Source organism: Lepidochelys olivacea (assembly GCF_965140295.1).
Source record: "Lepidochelys olivacea isolate rLepOli2 genome assembly, chromosome: 4".
NCBI lineage: Eukaryota > Metazoa > Chordata > Testudines > Cheloniidae > Lepidochelys > Lepidochelys olivacea.
Window position 1 is genome coordinate 98,767,094 of NC_140414.1, and position 21,873 is coordinate 98,788,966.

The following is a 21,873-nucleotide window of genomic DNA, read 5'->3' on the forward strand; positions in this document are numbered from 1 at the left end:
CAGAGGTGTCTGTAACTACCAGATCACATCCCTCTCCAGAACCTGGAATTGAACCCAGGAGTCCTGAGTCCCTATCTTCCTTTGCTGTTAACAAATAGCTGTGAAACCCTCTGGCAACAGTGTGTGTCTCATCCCTATTATTGCCTGATCCACATAGAGCAGTGGTCCCCAAACTGTGGACGGGGGTGAAGAGGAACATTTGGGGGGGCATGGGCCAGCCCCAACGGGGGGCAGGGAGGGAGCACCACCCAGCCCCAATCTGCCCCCAGCTCTGCTCTGGCTCTGGCCCCGGCCCCAGCCTTGACCCCAATCAAGGCCCCAGCTTTGTCTCCCGACTGTGGCTTGGACCCAGCCTTGGCCCTCAGCCATGGCCCCTGCTCCTGGCTCTGGCTCCATTCTCAGCCACGACTCCCCCCCCCCCCCCGGCTCCTGGCTCCTGCCCCGGCCATAAGCCCCGCTCCCAGCCCCGACTCCTCTCCTGGCCACAGTCTCAGCCCTGGCCATGATTCCATGGCCCTGGCTGCAGCTCTGGCCGCAGCCCCAGCCCCAGCTCCACGACCCCAGCTGCAGCTCTGGCCCCAGCCCCGGCCTTGACCCTGCTCCTGTCTGCTGCCTCAGCCCTGCTCCCGGGGTGTGTGTGCAGACAGATTACATTACAGGTCAGGGATGCACCACATAAAAAGTTTGGGGACCACAGACACATAGGATAACTGCCTACTACTACTACCAGTTGCTGTGTTAGCTCAAGTGGTAGAGATCTGTGCAGTGAACTTAAAGATCCAAACCTTTGATACTAATTACAAAGAGCTAAACCTGCTGATGATCCAAGAGGGGGATCAGAATTGTTCTATATGACAGAATTTCAGTTTTTCTTTTGTTTGTTTGTTTGTTTGTTTGAAATTAGGAAATTGCATGCAATAAACTACATTAAGGTTGGTAGTCAACCACACAAAAGTTAGGAAATTCATACCTAAGGTTGCCCATGCAACCTTAAATTGGTCCCCTTGTGCATACGCATAACATAATATTTAATTATATGATAAAAATATTATTTTTTTACTGAACACCTGCCTGTCAGGGCACAGGATGCATCATACTCTGGGAATGAATCAGGGTTGTGCAACAAATGAGACTTGGTATGAGCCCTCCATCATTTTTTTGTAGAAGTTGGAAGGTGTGTAGTGAATGAGGCAGGGAACAGCAGGAAGAGATGGATAGTTTGATGGTTAAGGAAATTTAATTAGATCATGGAGAACTGGATTCTGTCCCTGCCTCTGCCACAAAGTTTCTATGCTGGACAAGCCACTTAAATCAGAACGTTTACAGTTGGCCACTAATTGTGTGTTCCTCATTTTCTGGGTGCCAAATGTGAGAAATGCTGAGCACTCATAACTGCACCTGGAGTCTGTAGACACTGTCCTTTGAATATATGTGTTATAAAAATGTTAAGCACTATGTAAATTAATGTCTAGTTGTTTCATGTTGGGCAAGCAAAATTAGTGGACACTTGAGAATCCAGAAATGCCAGCCTTGCTCTGAGACTTTTAGAGATGTTTATGAAAAAAATTAGGGAAGTTTTTTGGACCAGTGCAAGTGCCAAAGGTGCGAAGCCAAATACAGATAGTTGTCTGGGGTAGGTGCTTGAAAGGTTGCAGTGCATTTCTGTGCATATTGCAGTAATAACAAAAGTGATACAAGCTGAAGTAACTTTTTACTTAGTAACATCAATAGCCATGACCAGTTCCAACCATGATATTGGCAACTCCTTTGCAAGCACCATACAGGTTGCTTGCTTGGCCTTTCACAGCATTATCTTGTCTGGATTTCTCAAGTGGCAGGGTTGACCGAGTATGTCCGCTTTGGTGATCATAAGTGATTCCAAACCTTTATCACCAAGATTTGGTCTGAACTCAGTTTGTTCTTGCACACGAGGGAAAATACTCTTTCCGAGTCAGAGTTCCTGTTAGGTATTGGAAGGGTTACTTTCATTATCCAGGCCAGAACATCATAGTGTCCATTATCTACAATATGATATGCTGCTGTTTATCACAACTGATGCATGTCAGAACAGATGATGGCATGTTATCAACCTGGTACCGAGCTCCTGCTTTGTGTCTTGCTGAAATTGATCCTTCAGCAGAGATGGAAGGTGCTGCACGAAAAATGCAGTATCATTGTATGTAGCCATCATTCTGAATGCAATGTTAGCTACTTCTGCATGTTGTAGTATAGGATCAAGCAGAAGCAGTTTCTGCGCTATGTATGTGTCCACCTCTCGGTGGTACCAATGAACTGAATAGAAGAATGGCTCCAAGTCTATGTCTATCAGCCTCACAGTGTTCTCTGAAAGAGAAGTAGGACTTGATGACTGTTGGGTGTCTGAGTTGTCTCTGATAAAAATCATGTGTCATAATATCCTTGCCAGCCTTCTGATTAGAAGTGAGGTTGTACTCTACTTCACTTTGCTTCTACAATCACTAATGGCTTGGTAATCTGACAAGAAGTTCGTTCAGAAGACTGATCAGCTGTTGTCTTGGTATCTGAATCAGAGATTTCTCTTTTTTGCATTTGATGTGTTTAATGGGATATTAGGAAAAACTTTTTCACTAAGAGGGTGGTGAAACACTGGAATGCGTTACCTAGGGAGGTGGTAGAATCTCCTTCCTTAGAGGTTTTTAAGGTCAGGCTTGACAAAGCCCTGGCTGGGATGATTTAACTGGGAATTGGTCCTGCTTCGAGCAGGGGGTTGGACTAGATGACCTTCAGGGGTCCCTTCCAACCCTGAGATTCTATGATTCTATGAATTTGTCAGAGATCAGGATCATGTAGTCAAAAAATAGGCAATAAAGTTTGTTTGTGAAAAAATCAGTAAGTGTCTTATATTACCACAAAAAATTTCAGTGCCAAGTTCTGCAGTTTGTTTCAGCACAGTGATGGCATCCAGTGTCAGTTTCATTAATTTGTCATGTTTGGCATCAGCAGCCTGCTCTGTAGGCTTGCTGTCGTGATGATCTTTTTGGATGATCCATGTTTTGCAGTGATGGTTTTGACATTGATGACTGGCAGTTGATGATGGCTACACCTGATTGGTTTGGCTGGTGTTGCAGATCTCTGCTCTGTGTGATTTTCAATAGGTTGTCACTTATAGTCTGGTTTTGTTGGCTTGTCACCTTAGCACACGACTTATTGGCACCTGTGTCAGTTTTATATTGCTGCAAAGGAGGATGGTGAAGACTGACAAGCTTAGATTTGCACTTGGTGCTGCATGAATGAACTCCTTTGGACTTAGCTGCTTCAGCCGGAGAATGTGGTCAGTAGTTCCCACTGCTGGATGAGCCGAGTCAGACATAGGCAAAGTGACAGCCAGTGTGTGCTTCAGTATCTTATAGACCTCTATGTAGGACAGCTTCTGACAAAATGAGCTCCGAGTGATGCTTGGTGTTCTTGTCAATATAACAGTAGATATCAATCAGGAGTTCATCTGTGGTGGCAGGTGAGGACTTCACACTTCTCTCAGCCGTGATGTGTACCATGTGACATGGGCAACCCACAAGAAAAGCAGATAATGTTGCTCTCAAATAAATGCTACAATACCCTTGTGCAAGACCATCATGACAGAAGCATTGTCACTTCCAAAAGTCAAACTGTTTAACAAAGGGATTTTCCTGGCCTCCATATTTTAATTCAAAAGCTTTAATTCCCAACCTGTACAGCAACAAGATGATCATTTTATCTTTGCTGTCATCAAAATGTTGAATAATGAGTGGGAGCAGTTTGCTGATGCCTGCTTCATTGCTGCCATTGGTGGCTAGAATAAATGAGGACTGATGCATGCTTTCTGCTAGGCAGTTCATACTGTCATTTGCCATCTCTTTGATAATTGCTGTCATCTTTGTGCACACCTAGGCATATTTCCTGGTGACTTCTGAGTCAGGAAAAGCAGTTTTCTGCAGCTTTTTATTAAAAATATTCCATTTGGTTCAGGGTTTGAATGGTGTGTGGTAAATAATGCCTGGAGCCACACACTGAATGAGGAGGATAAAAATATTTTGAATAACTACTTATTCATTGAACGAGGCAAGGGTTCTGCAGAGAAAATACTATGCGGGGTGAATTAAGACTGCACAGGCACCCTTAGCATTTCATAACTTTTGAATGTTTGACTTTGCAACCTTAAAATTCTTTTAACAAAGTTACATCACAAAAACTTTGTATTATTTTGATGACTATAACACCCAGAGACTCCAAATAGATCAGGTACCCCCACTTTGGTGGGTACTGCACAGATACATATTAAAATAGTTCCTGGTTTAAAGCATTTTAATTAGTGAGCTGGATAAACCAAGCCTGCTCAGATACACGGTAATGAATGACACATGCACATCATGATGTAGTGGGAAGTGCTGAAAGCTCTTCAGCTGCTAGATCCTATAGGCTATAGTACTCTACGAGCTAAACACAGAACCAAGTCTCTGCCTCTCCCAGAATGACATGTGGCCCAATCCTTTCCCTTCAGTTCATACTAGGGTTGAGGATACAGCAGGTTTATATGTGTATACTCTAAGGTCTATAAGAGATATTTCTTAAACTACTTGTACTGAGGCTAGATGCTACTCTTACTTTTACATCAGTTTTACACTTGTGTAACTCTGTTAACTACTCACAATTTACTATAGTAGCAGAATTAAGCCCGGAGACTCTTTTCTTCTAGAGTGACCCTGCTGGTATATAGTTCTTCTGTAAGGAGACAACTTCAAAAAAAAGCATAAATATATATTCTTGCTTTGGAGAGTTGAACTCTTGGAAAGTAGTGTCTTTGAGTTTATTGAACAAATGTCTTACAGAATGCTATAGAGTAAAGTAAAACTTTGAAATTTTTTTTCACTACGGGCTTGTCTACACCAACTCTTAGTTCATGGCAAACTGGGATGTAAATCTATTCTGCACTAACCTGCCCCACACAAAGTGTCCCTGTGACCCCTGCTGCCACACACTAAAAGTTCCGTAGTGTACTTCAGTCTGTTCACGTTTCAAAGCATGGTAGATTTCAATTTGCTGTGAACAGTATTTTCAAGTAGACAAGCCCTTAGATTACAGTATCATAAAACTACAGGTGTTTAACCTACAGAGTTTTGCATCTGTTCTGTTCACTGATTGTAAAAATATTCAGAAGGACACTGCCTGGACTGTAATTGCTCTGTGAATCTTTGCTTTCTTTATAGTAGTTTGAATCAAATTATTTAAAGCGAAGAACCTTAAATTTTATATTCTTCAACACAGCTGGCTATGGAAAAGGTCATGTGATCCAAAGAGTACATGATTACAGACTCATAGACTTTAGGACCACCAGGGATCACCATGGTCATATAGTCTGACCTCCTATGCATCACAAGCCACAGAACCTCAGTCACTCCTGCAACAGGTTCATAATCTCTGGTGGTGCAACCCTACAGCACATTTCTTTTTTGCTTCACAATGGATCACATATGGCTTGGTTTTTTTTAAAACAGAAAAAATACAGAAAGGGATCTGTTGATATTGCTAAAATCAAGTGTGTTGAAATTGTGAAGAACGATGGTGCCATTATTCCCTGTCAAAATAAATATCCATTTCAGGTAAGTTAATTTGGTTTATTTAAAATGTAATACTCTGTTTTTCAACATAGCTCAGTTATTTTGTATTTGTTATTTATCTTGTAGTTTGCTTCTGATGATTTTAATGAACTGTCTTCAGATACCGGGCCTGATTTCTCTCTCACTTACACCTGTTTTAAATAATTTCATTGTAGCTAACCCAATTGACACTAGTGTCAGGGAGAATCAGGTCCATTTAGGTTTTTAAATTCAACATATGTTTTGGAATAATTCAGAAAATTTGTTTACTTCATTTAATTTCACAATGGAAGGAAAGGGCTCAGAAGGGAAAAGTTTAAACAAATTATTTTGGGTCAGATTCTCTCTCATTTGCAACAGTGTAAATCCTAGTGAAGTATCAGAGGGGTAGCTGCATTAGTCTGTATCCACAAAAACAACAAGGAGTCAAGTGGCACTTTAAAACTAACAGATTTATTTGGGCATAAGCTTTCATGGGTAAAAAACCCACTTCTTCACATCTTCTTCACATCTGGTAAAATAAATAAATAAATAAACGTTATTTATATTTCATTTGATTTATTTTCAGATTGTATATGATGCTAATACACTTTATATTTTTGCACCCAATGCGCACAGCAGGGATCAGTGGGTGAGGAATCTTAAGGAAGGTAAAGACAACTTCTTAAGGTTAATATGTGAAGCCTTTAAGGTGCCACCGGACTTCTCGTAGTTTTAATCCTAGCCGGATTACTCTGGATTTTAACTAGTATAACTGAGAATCTGGCCTCTTCTGCCTAACAGTAATACCTACTTTTTACCAATGAAAGCAAGAAAAATTAAAAATGCCAATGCAGATGAAGGAGACAGTGCAAGAAGTTATATAGGGCAATATGGAATCATAAGAAGTTGTAAAGTGACATGTACAGAGGGACGTTTAATTACAAAATGACACTAGGTAATTTTTTTTTAAAGAAAACCCCAGGGTGAAGAATAAACAAAAGAAATTGCCAAGCAAATGGTTAAAGGAACACTGTGACTATAACACATAATTTAAAATTCCTTATTTGTCCTAAAAGCAATTTAGATTATTAAAAGTGAAAGAATTTTTAAGTCTAATTTTTCACCATTTATGTTTTTTGCTTTTTTTTTTGTTTTTCACTCATTTTGGCTGATGAATACAGATTTGTTAGTTTTGCTGAGCCTGTTAGCCAAGAAATATATGTTTTATACTAGATGGTATTTACTAAGAACCAAGTTTAAAATTATTGCCATATAAACATTATTTATATTTCATTTGATTTATTTTCAGATTGTATATGATGCTAATACACTTTATATTTTTGCGCCCAATGCGCACAGCAGGGATCAGTGGGTGAGGAATCTTAAGGAAGGTAAAGACAACTTCTTAAGGTTAATATGTGAAGCCTTTAAGAGGCAAGGCAATTGCTTGAACTAGAAAATATGAAGCACAAACTTGTATGCTGTTTGTTTAATGGCTTATATATGTATTGGGACAAATTCTGCATTGGTTTATATCATACACTACAACATTCTGCTTCAATCATGCCTCTGTAAATATGAAGTAACCTCAATGACGTCACTGAAATTATTCTTGATTTGCACCGTTGTAATTGAACAACGTGTAAAAATATCTGATTTATTAAATATTTCTTAGCCACAACATCAGTGTACATCAACATAATACTAGTACTAACATAATTTAATACCAAACAAGCACACCGTGGTAACTCCTGTGACTCATATTCTGTGGGGCTGGCTGGGTTTGGCTCCCTGCTCTGGGTGTTCTGACCTCCAGGGTTGCGGCATAGCTCAGGTTTGGCCCAGCCCCAATGGGGGGCCATCCCGGTAAATGTGAGTGGCAGTGCAACCTGGCGCATGGGGTCACAACACCACTCACTGAAATTTGGCCCAGATGATCTCTCATCATCATGACAAGGGGCAGCTAGAATAAACCTGAGAGGACCTGCAACTCTGTGCACCAGGTCCCAATGCCTGGAGTGGGGAGCTGAACCCAGCCAGCCCTGCAGGAGTGGATCCACAGGAATGGTGAGTGTAGTGTGGGTTCTGCAATCACCTCCCCTACATGCTTCCAGGACCTTCCATCCTCTTTGGCAGGATCCCTCCCACCCCGGGCTTCCCATATGACCCTTTGACACATTCTGGCAACCTAAATTTGGATCAAGAGAAACCCCAGTTCATTTGAGAAACCCTGGACTAAGATTTTCAGATGTACCCCCTTAGTAGGATTACAGTCTATTATCTGTAGGACCTTACCAAATTCACGGTCCGTTTTGGTCAATTTCGTGGTCATAAGATTGTAAAAATAATCAGTTTCATGATTTCAGATGTTTACATCTGAAATTTCACAGTGTTAGAACTGTGTGGGTCCCAACCCAAAAGGGGATCGTGGGTATATGTGGTGCAAGGCTATTGTAGGGGGGGTCGTGGGATTGCCACCCTTACTTACCTCTGTGCTGCTGCTGCTGGCAGGGGCGCTGCCATCAGAGCTGGGCAGCTGGACAGCAGCAGCTGCTGGCCAGGTGCCAAGCTCTGATGCCAGTGCCACTGCCAGCAGCAGTGCAAAAGTGAGGGTAACTCACCGGGTATGGGGGGAGGGGTTACCATATGCCCAGGTTTTCCCAGCAGCGTCTCCACCTGGGTCAGGGGCTGACAGATGGAGTCACAGCCTCCCGCCCAGGTTGGGACTAACAACCACCCTCACTTCTGTGCTGCCTTCAAAGCTGGGCTCCCATCTAGCAGCTGTGGAGCTTCCTGCAGCCGGGGGAGGTTCCCAGAGATGGGTCTGGCCTGGCTCCAGGAGCGACCCCTGCAGGGGAACAGGAAGTCTAGTCCCTCCCCAGCCCGGCTGGGACTAGCAGCTGTAGCTCGTCCCATGGTAGAAGCCCCCAGTTGGGGCACATTCAGACTTGCTCCTCCCCTACAGTAGCCAGATTCATAGATTCATAGATATTTAGGTCAGAAGGGACCATTATAATCATCTAGTCTGACCTTCTGCACAATGCAGGCCACAGAATTTCACCCACCGCTCCTGCAAAAAACCTCTCACCTATGTCTGTGCTATTGAAGTCCTCAAATCGTGGTTTAAAGACTTCAAGGAAGAGAGAATCCTCCAGCAAGTGACCTGTGCCCCATGCTACAGAGGAAGGCGAAAAACCTCCAGGGCCTTTTCCAATCTGCCCTGGAGGAAAATTCCTTCCCGACCCCAAATATGGCAATCAGCTAAACCCTGAGCATATGGGCAAGATTCATCAGCCAGATACTACAGAAAATTCTTTCCTGGGTAACTCAGATCCCACCCCATCTAATATCCCATCACAGGCCATTGGGTCTATTTACCGTGAATATTTAATTACCAAAACCATGTTATCCCATCATACCATCTCCTCCATAAACTTATCAAGTTTAATCTTAAAGCCAGATAGATCTTTTGCCCCCACTGCTTCCCTTGGAAGGCTGTTCCAAAACTTCACTCCTCTGTTGGTTAGAAACCTTCGTCTAATTTCTAGTCTCAATTTCCTGGTGGCCAGTTTATAACCATTTGTTCTTGTGTCCACACTGGTACTGAGCTTAAATAATTCCTCTCCCTCTCCGGTATTTATCCTTCTGATATATTTATAGAGAGCAATCATATCTCCCCTCAACCTTCTTTTAGTTAGGCTAAACAAGCCAAGCTCCTTGAGTCTCCTTTCATAAGACAGGTTTTCCATTCCCCGGATCATCCTAGTAGCCCTTCTCTGTACCTGTTCCAGTTTGAATTCATCCTTCTTAAACATGGGAGACCAGAACTGCACACAGTATTCCAGGTGAGGTCTCACCAGTGCCTTGTATAACGGTACTAAAACCTCCTTATCCCTCCTGGGAATACCTCTCCTGATGCATCTCAAGACTGCATTAGCTTTTTTCACAGCCATATCACATTGGCGGCTCCCTATGATCAACCAATACTCCAAGATCCTTCTCCTCCTCCGTTACTTCTAATTGATGTGTCCCCAGCTTATAACTAAAATTCTTGTTATTAATCCCTAAATGCATAACCTTACACTTCTCACTATTAAATTTCATCCTATTACTATTACTCCAGTTTACAAGGTCATCCAGATCCTCCTGCAGGATATCCCTGTCCTTCTTTAAATTGGCAACACCTCCCAGCTTTGTAGCATCCGCAAACTTTATTAGCACACTCCCACTTTTTGTGCCGAGGTCAGTAATAAAAAGATTAAATAAGATTGGTTCCAAAACCGATCCTTGAGGAACTCCACTGATAACCTCCCTCCAGCCTAACAGTTCACCTTTCAGTAGGACCCATTGTAGTCTCCCCTTTAACCAATTCCTTATCCACCTTTCAATTTTCCTATTGATCACCATCTTATCCAATTTAACTAATAATTCCCCATGTGGCACAGTATCAAACGCCTTACTGAAATCTAGGTAAATTAGATCCACTGCGTTTCCTTTGTCTAAAAAATCTGTTACTTTCTCAAAGAAGGAGATCAGGTTGGTTTGGCACGATCTACCTTTTGTAAAACCATGTTGTATTTTGTCCCATTTACCATTGACTTCAATGTCCTTAACTACCTTCTCCTTCAGAATTTTTTCCAAGACCTTGCATACTACAGATGTCAAACTAACAGGCCTATACTTACCCGGATCACTTTTTTCCCCTTTCTTAAAAATAGGAACTATGTTAGCAATTCTCCAATCATACGGTACAACCCCTGAGTTTACAGATTCATTAAAAATTCTTGTTAATGGGCTTGCAATTTCATGTGCCAATTCCTTTAATATTCTTGGATGAAGATTATCTCAGCCCCCCGATTTAGTCCCATTAAACTGTTTGAGTTTCTCTTGTACCTCAGATATGGTAATATCTACCTCCATATCCTCATTCCCATTTGTCATGCTACCGTTATCCATAAGATCCTCTTTAGTCTTATTAAAGACTGAGGCAAAGTATTTGTTTAGATATTGGGCCATGCCGAGATTATCCTTGACCTCCACTCCATCCTCAGTGTTTAGCGGTCCCACTTCTTCTTTCTTTGTTTTCTTCTTATTTATATGGCTGTAGAACCTTCTACTGTTGGTTTTAATTCCCTTTGCAAGGTCCAACTCTACTTGATTTTTAGCTTGTCTCACTTTATCCCTACATGTTCTGACCTCAATAAGGTAGCTTTCCTTGCTGATCCCTCCCTTCTTCCACTCCCTGTATGCTTTCTGCTTTTTCTTAATCACCTCTCTGAGATGCTTGCTCATCCAGCTTGGTCTACAACTCCTGTCTATGAATTTTTTCCCCTTTCTTGGGTTGCAGGCTTCTGATAGCTTCTGCAGCTTTGATTTAAAATAATCCCAGGCCTCCTCTGCCTTTAGATCCATACGTTCTTCAGTCCAATCCACTTCCCTAACTAATTTCCTTAATTTTTGAAAGTCAACCCTTTTGAAATCAAAAACCCTAGTCGCAGATTTATTTTTGTTAATTCTTCCGTTCAGTTTGAACTGAATTAGCTCATGATCACTTGAGCCAAGATTATCCCCTACAACCATTTCTTCTATGAGGTCCTCACTACTCACCAAAACCAAATCTAAAATGGCATCCCCTCTAGTCGGTTCAGCAACTACTTGATGAAGGAATCCATCAGCTATCGCATCTAGGAAAATCTGAGCCCTATTATTATTACTAGCACTCGTCCTCCAGTCTATATCTGGGAAGTTAAAGTCTCCCATGATCACATAGTTTCCATTAGTATTTACTTTATTAAAAACATTAAAAAGGACTCTATCCATATCCAAATTAGATCCTGGCAGTCTATAGCACACCCCAAGCACTATCCCAGGGGAGGCTCTAATAGTTTTCTTCCCCAATGTAATTTTTGCCCAGACGGACTCTATCTTATCCATTTCATCGCTTCTTATTTCTTTACATTCTACCTCATCATTGATATACAATGCTACTCCACCACCTTTACCTTATTTTGGTCTTTCCTAAACAGCACATACCCTTCAATACCTGTTGTCCAGTCATGACGACTATTCCACCATGTTTCTGTTATCCCTATAATATCTCGTTTCACTTCCTCCACCAGTAGCTCTAGTTCTAGCACGAAGGAGATCAGGTTTCATGATCGTTACACATTTTTCATGGCCATGAATTTGGTAGGGCCATAATTATTTGTATTGAGGTAGCACCCGGGAGCCCAGGACAGATCAGGACCTTGTTATGCTACATTCTGTACAAACACAGAACAAAAAGATAGCTTGTAAAGTCCCTGGGGGCAGAAATTAAGAATACCTTATGCTACAATCCTGTCATTTATCACAAGATAAGAAGGGTCAGAACATGGAAATCTTATAATAAACAGCTACTGTAGGAAGTGCTATTTGTTATTCAATGTATAGCATGCTTATCTCTAAAAAGAAGAGGAGTACTTTTGGCACCTTAGAGACTAACAAATTTATCTGAGCATAAGCTTTCGTGAGCTACAGCTCACTTTATCGGCCACAAGTACTCCTTTTCTTTTTGCGAATACAGACTAACATGACTGCTACTCTGAAACCTATGCTTATCTCTGAATCACACTGAACCAATTCTTCAATAAGATATTAGGAAGCACTGTGCTGCTGTAGGTGCTATCTTTTGGATGATGTGTAAAACTAAAGTTTTGACCACTTGTGATCATTAAAGACCTCAAAGCTACTTTTTTGCAAGAAAAGGATTTGGTAACGTTGGTGGGTTGGCCCACATTCTATCTTTGGCAGTTACGTCTTGCCTATCTAAATTTCTCCTTGCAGTGTCATTGATATTATGTATAATTTCCTGTCCTAAATTTTGTTTAGCTTTTCTGTGTACTGTGTAAGAGTTGCTGCTTTCATCCAGCAGCAGACAATTTTGGTGATAGGTGATATGATCCATACGAGTAGTTTGGATATCAATTTAAATTGCTAAGGCGCTTTGAGACCTTTAACGAGCAAATCACTTTGTAAATTAATTACTGCAGTGCTACTGCTTTCTTGACTTTGCTACTTCAAGTTCAAATAGTTTTTCTCTACAAATCTACTGCTGGAAATATTTCAGTAGAGCAGTAAAGTACTAAAAAGCAGATATATCCCTGTAAGCTGGACACGCTGGGGCTGATTTGCTTTAGTGTGCAGCTTAAACTATGCACTGCAGCAGTATGTGCATGTGTTGGAGGAACAGTGGGGGCTGTAAACAAGATGATTCTTTGCCCCAGCTTCCAAGCATTTGAGCTATACCAGCTGTGTCTAATGCTTGTGCATTCTCTCACGCTCTGGCCCAAATGACATGAGAGAGAGAGAGAGAGAGAGAGAGGAAAAACCAACCAACCCATGAGCACAGGGATGAGAATGACTCCACAGTCTGGTGGTTAGCGCACTCAACCAGGAGGTGTGAGACCTGGGATCCAGTCTTTCTGCTCTAGACATTCTAATTATTTATCCAGAGTGCAACAGCTTCAACTGGAGAAATAATGAAGCCTCTCATCAGAATATCCTGTAGCCAAATGGTTAAAACACTCCCCTGAGAGTTGGCAAATCCTTTTCTTCCCACCCACCCCCCTCAGGTGGAGCATGGACCTGAACCATGGATCCTCCATATCCCAGGTGAGAACCCTAACCACTGGGCTAAAAGATATCAAGAGGTCTTCCCCTCCCACAGCTGTTTTGTGTGAACTCACCTGAGGGGCCCAATCCAGCAGGTGGCTTCTCAAACATATACCGGCTTGGACCCCATATGTGACTTGGGTGGCCAAACGAAAAGCCTATCTTCCCCTTTTTTTTAAATTACTCTTGGACACAGGCAGGGAGATAGGTGCCTGAATACCTAGTGGGAGGCAGCAGTGTGTATGCCCAGAGACAGAAACATAGGTGCCTAGGGAACTTTTACTGCAAAAACTTAGGCAGCAACTGAGTTTGGGTGCCTACAGGGTTTGGCAGGTAGTTTTGTGCATCGAACTGGTGCCAAAACCAGGTCTTAGGCACTTAAAATAGTGAATTAGGTACCTAACTTCTTTTGTGCTTTCAGGTCTATGTCATTCCATGCACTATAATCACAATTACTGTAGGTGCAGTAAAACATATGACTATCTAGAGGTTTGTGTAAAAGGCCTGATGAAAAAATCAGCTTCTGCAGAATGTTGTCAGAGGGGCCACCAATTACCCTGTGTCCCTGTCAATGCAGATATGAGTTGTAATATTATGTCTTGCTATTTTTTTAAAGGTAAGCAGAGCTATTGATGGTACAGGTTAACTACGTTCAGACTTAGGTCGATAAAGTAGGTTCCTGTGAGAGCCGCTCACATTACATCATGTTTGGCCTTTCTTCTGGGCTATTTGCTAGCTGTACATTTCTGAAACTGAACCCCTCAGATTCAGAGCTTCAGAAAAACTGGTGGCAGCAATACTTTGCTGATTAGATAATGCACTCAGCGGCATTCACTGTGTCACATATCAGAAAATCTTGAGATAGGCAATGTTGTTACTTTGATGCTCTTCATAATAAAGCTATCCTAAAATGCTGGAATGCTTCACCTAGCTCCATTAAAGTGAATTCTTAAACAATAGTCTGGGCCCCCAAAAGCATTCTTGTGGAGAAGTCATCCTGTAGCTTGATGAAATTATCACCTACATAATGACTGTATGACATCCACATTAACTTGTAATGAATCTCTCAAGAGTAGTAACATTGCAATAAGTACCAGAAGTAGTATTGATTATGCCCTTATGTTCAGTGTTGTAGTATTTATGAATTAATAACATGAAATTATTATTAGAGCTTTTTCGTGCCTTAAACTATTTACTATTTACCTTTTATAGAAATAAAGAAAAATAGTAATATAATGATAAAGTACCATCCTAAATTCTGGACAGAAGGAATTTATCAATGTTGCAGACAAACAGAAAAGTTAGCACCTGGCTGTGAAAAATACAATCTTTTTGAAAACAGTAAGTACATATGTTTTTCCTATATTATCATTTTAGCTTGATTTTCATCTATCTACTTATATGACCCTTATTATCATAGTATCTGAGCGCCTTCCTTATTAAACAAATCTAATAAATCATGAGTGAACAGTGTAACACTGTTGCAAAAAAAGCAATCATTCTGGGATGTATTAGCAGAAGTGTTGTAAGAAAGACACAAGACTTCTGGCTGATTAGGCCTCAACTGGAGTATCGTGCCCAGTTCTGGTGGCCACATTTCAGGAAAGATGTGGACAAAGTCCCTTTAATTGGAGAAAGTCCAGAGAAGAGCAACAAAAATTATTAAAAGTCTAGAAAACGTGACCTGTGAGGGAAGATTGAAAAAATTGGATTTGTTTAATCTGGAGAAGACTGAAGGTAAACATGATAACAGTTTTCAAGAACATAAAATGTTGTAACAAGGAGGAGGGAGAAAAATTGTTCTCCTTAACTTCTGAGGATAGGACAAGAAGCAATGGACTTAAATTGCAGCAAGGGTGGTTTAGGTTGGACATCAGGAAAAACTTCCTAGCTGTCGGGGTGGTTAAGCACTGGAATCTCCATCAGAGATTTTTAAGAGCAGGTTAGACAAACACCTGCCAGGGATGGTCTAGATAATACTTAGTCCTGCCATGAGTGCAGGGAACCGGACTAGATGACCTCTTGAGGTCCCTTCGAGTCCTATGATTCTATGAACCTGATATTTTTATCACTTAAACCAGTGGAAATTAAGAATAACTATGTTGGAGTCAGTATAATTACACCAGTGTAAAAATGATAGAAGAAGAGAATCAGGACCAATAGATGTAGGGAAATAGGACAAAATTTCCATAAATGTGTACACCAGACTTTGTGTGCCCAAACCTAGCTGAACTCTGATTTCCATATACATGTTGCTGTTTGCACATGTAAATCATAGGTTGTGATTGCACAACAGTATAGATGCAATCTGGCGTGCAAACTGGCCCCAACTATAGTAAATACTACATCTGTATGTATAGAATTAAGTTAGACCCTGATTCAGGAAAGCATCCATATTAAGGAAAGCACTTAAGCACGTGCTTAAGTCCAGCTGAAGTCAGTGGACTTATTAGGGCCTTAAATGGCAACAGTGTGGTCTAGCATATTTAGAAATGTGTAAGGCCTGATTAATAAATTATTATTATTTATACTGTAGCACCAAAAGGCCCCAGTCAGGATCATGGTCAGCCTGATTCTGCTAGGCACTATACAAACAGGAAGATAATAATCCCTGCCTTGACATATGTACAGTGGTGTCCTCCAGGCTAAACAGGACTGAGTTTTTAATGTAAAAAAAACAAAGAAAAAAATGCCTCTTTTTGGGTGAAGGAGCAGTGGCGGTGAACAGACATAAATCTTTTCAAGCCTTCTCTATATATCATAAAGACACTAAAAAAGGGCTCAAGTACCGAGTTCTTCCAATGCCTCTGAGTATCTCCTGAGGTCTTCAGGAGGGAGATCATCTCCTATTCACCACCTAAACTGTGCAGGCAGGAAGTTTCTTTTAAATTTAATTTTGAATATTCTTTTGGTGGGTTTTAGGCTTTTAAAAAGAAATTCCTTTTAGTTTTTATCTTCAAATTACTGCTGTATACTCACAATTTTAATGTCAACTTTTTTTTTAATGTCAATGATTTTTTTCCTGAGATGGACTTTACATTTTCTGTGGATAGATGTAGACTTCAGTCTTTAGGTCTGCCAGGCATGCACTTTTCCACTAAGTTCAATTTACATTTTGTCATACTAAGTATGGGTTTACAGAGCTTTTTGTCAGAGCTGTTTTTGTTTTCTAGGAGTTAAAAGTTTGTACTAATTGGAGGGCTGGTTAAGATGTTAAAAATCTTGTCTGAATTTTAAAATCTTTTATATTATTATCAGTATATTTATAAATGTAACATAGTTACTTCTACTGCATTGCTTTTAGGCATAAGGAAATCACCCTCTTCATTACCAGATACAAATAAGGTAGGTGGAATCTTCAGAACACTGAGTAGTTCACTGCAATTGACTGAGAAGGGTTTTGTATACAGTACTTAGGCTCACTATAATATGTTTCTTTCAAGGATTAGGGTCCAATCTTGCAAGCACTGCCAGGCATAGAGCCTGATCCAGCTCAAACTGACATCAATGGACTTTCTATTAATTACAGTGGGATTTGGATTGGCCCATAGTGATTATTACTTTGAATAGCCCTATTGACTTGAATTAGAGTACTCACCATAGTAGCCATTATGGTTGGGGATAAATGTTTATAAGATTGGGCCCTTTTATAGTTCATCTATTATTTAAAAAAAATAAGCCAGTATGTAAAATGCTAAACAAATTTGCCTAAACTGTTCAATACCATACATGTAAAGAGAACCCTCTTCTATAACAGGACACCTAAATATTCAGCTGTCTGTTAATAAATAGAGAGTTGTGCACTTTGTTGTTTCTTTAGGCCGAGTTTATTGCACATACCAGGGGCTCCTTGCATCACTCTATTCTCTCCATAAGCTTCCAGTGTGCCACCCACTCATCCCCCTCTATTTCAGGGGCTTGCTGCAAGCTCCACCCCTTCTCTTATGCCAGGGACTCCGCATTACACCCTGCATTCCTCCTTTCTCCCCATGCCACAGCTTCTATGTGCCATCCATTCCCTTTTCCCCCATGCCAGGAGTTCTGTGTGTACCCCATTCCCCCTATACCAGGGTCCTCCATTCTCCTCCCACCCCATGCCACAGGCTTGATGTGCATCCCTTTCTCTGCCTGCCAGAGTCCTTCAGTCTTCCCCTGCCAAGGGCTCAGTATCCCTCCTCTCCTTATACCAGGGTCCCCTATTTCCCCCTTCTACCCTTGCCCCCATCTTTCTTTCCTCTCATGCCAGGAGCTCTGTATGCTCCCTCTTTCCTCATGCTCCTGCATTCCCATCATGATAGTGGTTGGGTGCCCCCCATTTCCCCCTCACCCAATGCCAGGATCTCCCCTAATTCTTCTTTCCCCACCATTATTTTTTCTCTTCTTTCTATGTGGAAGATAAGTCACTGGGGGACCTGGGATGGCAACAGGTTAAACTCTAATGGGAGGATAAGCAGAACTGAGATTAGAGTATTGTTATGCTTAGAGATGTTTAATGGGTGACATCAACCAGTTTTTTGCTCTCTAGAGAGTTGCAGAGGTGCTTGAAGCTTTGGCTGTGCTGAACAGATGGCAGGGGCTACGTTTCCCATTTTCCCCCTTCAAATTTTTCAATTTTCCCCCAAATCAGCAGGGCTCTGCTCATCGACGTCTACAGCATTTCCCTCACATTTTGGAATTGATCACCTCTGGCATTCAGAAGTTATGATGTTGCACCCAAATGCCTTCAAGTTGAGTGTAGGGCCTTGCAGCTCAGCTAACTAGTTATTGAACGAGCTCAGAACTGACCCGACCTTCATCTTCAATGTCTTAATGAGTGTTTTGCTTTGCTTGAATGGAATACCAGTAATTTTATCTCATTTTCAGCGAAGGCCTCCACCACCTGTTCCCCCAGCTGAGGAAGATGAAGATGAAGATGAGGAAATAGTAGTAGCAATGTATGATTTTCAACCCACAGAGTCTCATGATTTGAGACTAGAGAGAGGTGAAGAATATACAATAATTGAAAAAAATGACATTCATTGGTGGAAAGCAAGAGATAAATATGGGTGAGATGCATTTCCATCCTTTTTGCACCCACTGCACTATTGAGCAAGACTATTCCCTTGTTGCAGTAATTTATGTTGATTATTCCTACTAAATAACAAGAATAATGTACCTAAAAACTAGATGTGTTTAGCTGCCCATATCTGATTTTGAGCCACAATCCTACAGTCTGATCCATGTTCATCGACCTTTATGCCCACACGGAATCCCTTTAAACCCAGTGGGGCTCTGCACAAACCAGTTTGCAGAGCGGGGGGCTTTTATGAGTAAATTTCCTGCGATATGTCAGAATTTTTAAACTAAAATGTACTCAATTTTAATGTTTATAGAAAAACAAACACCCCCCCCACACCTTTTCCCTTTATTTTAAAGGTGTTTTAGACATCTCACATTGTCTTAATGATACTCTTCATGCTCCAACATTCACCGCTTCAATATTGCAAATTGTTCAGGGTAATTTTGAGTTAGTGAAAGACAGCAGGGTTGTTGTGGTGATATATTTTGGGGAACAGCAGGCATCTCAATTCTCCTGACAATCTCAGTCAGAGTATATCCCCAGGGTTGGAGCTAGGACCACCAAAGCACAAAGCTGGCATGGAAGCATAGGGCTTCTCATTTTGTCCCCTCCTGCTGCTTTTTCTACAGGAAGAGTGGCTTGGCTCAGTATTTTAACTTTGACCCTTCTGCATTCAGTGTACCCTCATTAGATGCAGGGAAGATGAGTCAGAATAAAAAAACCCACAACCCTCTATATAATGAGAATCGGAACTGGTCAATGATAAGGTAAAAGAGTGCTGGTGACCTTTACTAATTAGCAGTGTGAAGAACTGTGTTTTAAGCATGCATTCTGTATTTTGTTACCCAGATTGTATCGTGATTAAAGTTTATGGCGCAATGTTTCTCTTATTCTTTCTAGAAGTACAGGATATATTCCAAGCAATTATGTAACAGGAAAGAAGTCCAACAACCTTGATCAGTATGAGTAAGTGAATAGTAGCATAAAAATGGGGAATAGGATAAAATAAACCTTAAGCTTTAGCAATTGCAAGAATATATTTTAAAAATAAATCTGTATAAATTTATAGAAATAAATTTAAAAGATTCGAAATACATTTTTTTTTCTGATTTCTTCTTTCTCTGTCACTGTTTCACAGTGGTGAATATCCTGATTTACAATGATAGAAATGAGAGGAGATTCAGGCTTGTACTTTTGAGTCCAAATTTGAGCAACAGCAAAGAAGTATTGCTAGATCAAGGGAAACATTTAAGGAACTTCATCTGTTATAAGTCTGTGTTGAATTTTTAATGTGAAGTGGTATGGTCATCTGAAAGGAATCTTGACTGTAAAAGAATAAAGTAGAGTCCTTTATTCTCCACTGTACCCAAGCAATGAACATAAGCAGCACAATGAATGTAGATGACCAGAGAATCTGGACCAATAAGTCCAAATTTGAACAAGAGATATCCGTGTGCAGTTTAAACATTAGTGCATTCAATCAGCTCATCAACTATAAACAACTTGAAATACAACAAGCATTTTACTAACAATATGGGTGATTATGAACTACTTATGAGAGACTTGAGAGGATGGAAGTTATGAAGCTCTTCTGTAAGCCTGTTTCTTCAAATTAAAGTTTTGTTTTAAAATATCAGGTTATGAACAAGAGCAGGCATAAACTACTGTGCTGATCTATTAAAAACTTACTAAAGTTTCATATGAACTTATACTAAATAAAATCAAACTGCAAGAAAAGATATGTAAAGCAGTTTATAAAACCACATTATTAATTCCAAAACTTTGGTAAAAATTATTTATGACTCACATTTCTATTTTTTGGCCAAAGATAGATATTCTTTAGGGATTCATTTTCTCATCTTTATTAGATGTTACTCATTCTTTTCCAATGTTACTTCCTGATCTTTGAGACTTTTATTGAGAGTCTTGCCTTGCTCTGTGCTATGAAATTAATAAGGAGAGATAGGAAGAAATCATGCTGAATTCTCTGGTGCAACGACTTTGCACCTCGTCACCTGCATGCTGTAGTCTGGTTCTAACCAGTTCAGGGAGCATTACTCTGGTGCAAAAGATAGAGCTGTTAGAGATTTGGCCTTGTAGTATTACTTTCTAGTTTTGCAGAGCTGATGTAGGGGCCAGGCTTGTTTGCTACTTTTTCCCCAACCTATTCCCAGTGTAGCAGAAGAAAGGGGGCATAGTCGGGACACGCCATACCATGCCAATCCCCAGCTGTGTTTTTGACTGCTGTGGACCATCAGTTACTGGCATAAATTTGAACAGCCCTTTGGCTGTTCTAACCTAGCACATAGGATTGGCTGTGCACGGAGCTAACACCAAGATCAAGGTATGCAAAGGTAAACTTTGATTCACTCCTGACTTGCACTTTGAATAGATCAGTCACCCTCCAAAATCTAACCAACAGACTCATACAGTTGTTGAATTAAAAAAAAACTTAATAAGCCCACTTAGTAACTAGATGATTGGTGTGTAAACAGCCTGTTCAAGATTTAGTTAAGATTTTCAGTTGCTTACGGTATGTTACTGAAATGACAGCTGTTAATACACATATTTGACAGGTATTCTGGTTGCAAAGTGAGTTATATTAACTGAACGTTATTGCGCTCCATGCTTTTGTGAGAGCCTATTGGGTTTATTTCAGAACTGTTCTGTCTATAAACTACATAATGTAATGATGACTGAACCTTCTTGTAAATTCACTATCGTTCAATAGATTCAGTTCTTGTTCTCAAGTACTGCAAAATATGTTGACTCTGACTTCCTGTCTTAGTAACTTCATAACACTTTGTTTTTTGTAAGTTTTTTTTTAATTGCTAATATCTTTAAGAGTTTAGAATTTTTTTTCAGATGGTATTGCAGAAATCTGAACAGAAGTAAGGCAGAGCAACTTCTCAGAGATGAGGTAAGTATTTGTATTATTGTATCAATCCAGCACAAAGTTGTTAACAAGTGGAATTCTCTTAAGCTGGCTCCTCTTATTAAAAATGAAATGATCAGTTAATTCTGACTCATGCAAATATCAGGGAGCACAAGTAAAAAGAAAGGCTTGGAGCCAAAATTGTCATTGTGCTTGGATTTCAGGATAAAGAAGGTGGTTTTGTGGTGAGAGATTCTAGTCAGCCGGGTCTGTATACGGTATCCCTTTATACAAAATATGGAGGGTAAGTTACTGTTGCCACTAATTACAGTTTCTGTTGTTTGAATTTGATTTGCATAGATACACGGGCTCATAAGTTACAAAAAGGAGATTAATTTGTTCAACAAAGAAATAAGACCAATATTTTAAAGGGTGAATGCCTAAAATTAGCCCCCTGAATCCACAGTTAGGCATCTAATTGTGTAACCTGATTTTCAGAGGTGCTGAGCACCCACAACTGTTATTGAGATCAGTGCAAGTTGAAAGTGCTCAGCACCTCTTAAAATTGGACCATTTGTTGAAGTGGCTAACTTTAGGTATCCAACTTGGAAGTTTTGGCCTAAATTTTATAGCCTTGATAGTGCCTTTAAGACAAAGCCCCACTTTGGGAGTGGTGCAAATTCCTACTGCGC

The 21,873-nt window shown here is 40.6% G+C and overlaps 1 protein-coding gene across 1 annotated transcript in view; it reads left to right on the plus strand.

Moving 5' to 3' along the window:
- TEC (tec protein tyrosine kinase) overlaps positions 1-21,873 on the plus strand; it is a 93,230-nt gene that overhangs the window by 48,303 nt on the left and 23,054 nt on the right. The window contains exons 3-10 of the mRNA XM_084626413.1: positions 5,511-5,615; positions 6,904-6,985; positions 14,460-14,588; positions 16,552-16,592; positions 18,111-18,292; positions 19,207-19,272; positions 21,172-21,226; positions 21,406-21,485. Of these exons, the coding sequence (XP_084482539.1) occupies positions 5,511-5,615; positions 6,904-6,985; positions 14,460-14,588; positions 16,552-16,592; positions 18,111-18,292; positions 19,207-19,272; positions 21,172-21,226; positions 21,406-21,485 (740 nt within the window). The remainder of the gene's footprint in view (positions 1-5,510; positions 5,616-6,903; positions 6,986-14,459; positions 14,589-16,551; positions 16,593-18,110; positions 18,293-19,206; positions 19,273-21,171; positions 21,227-21,405; positions 21,486-21,873) is intronic.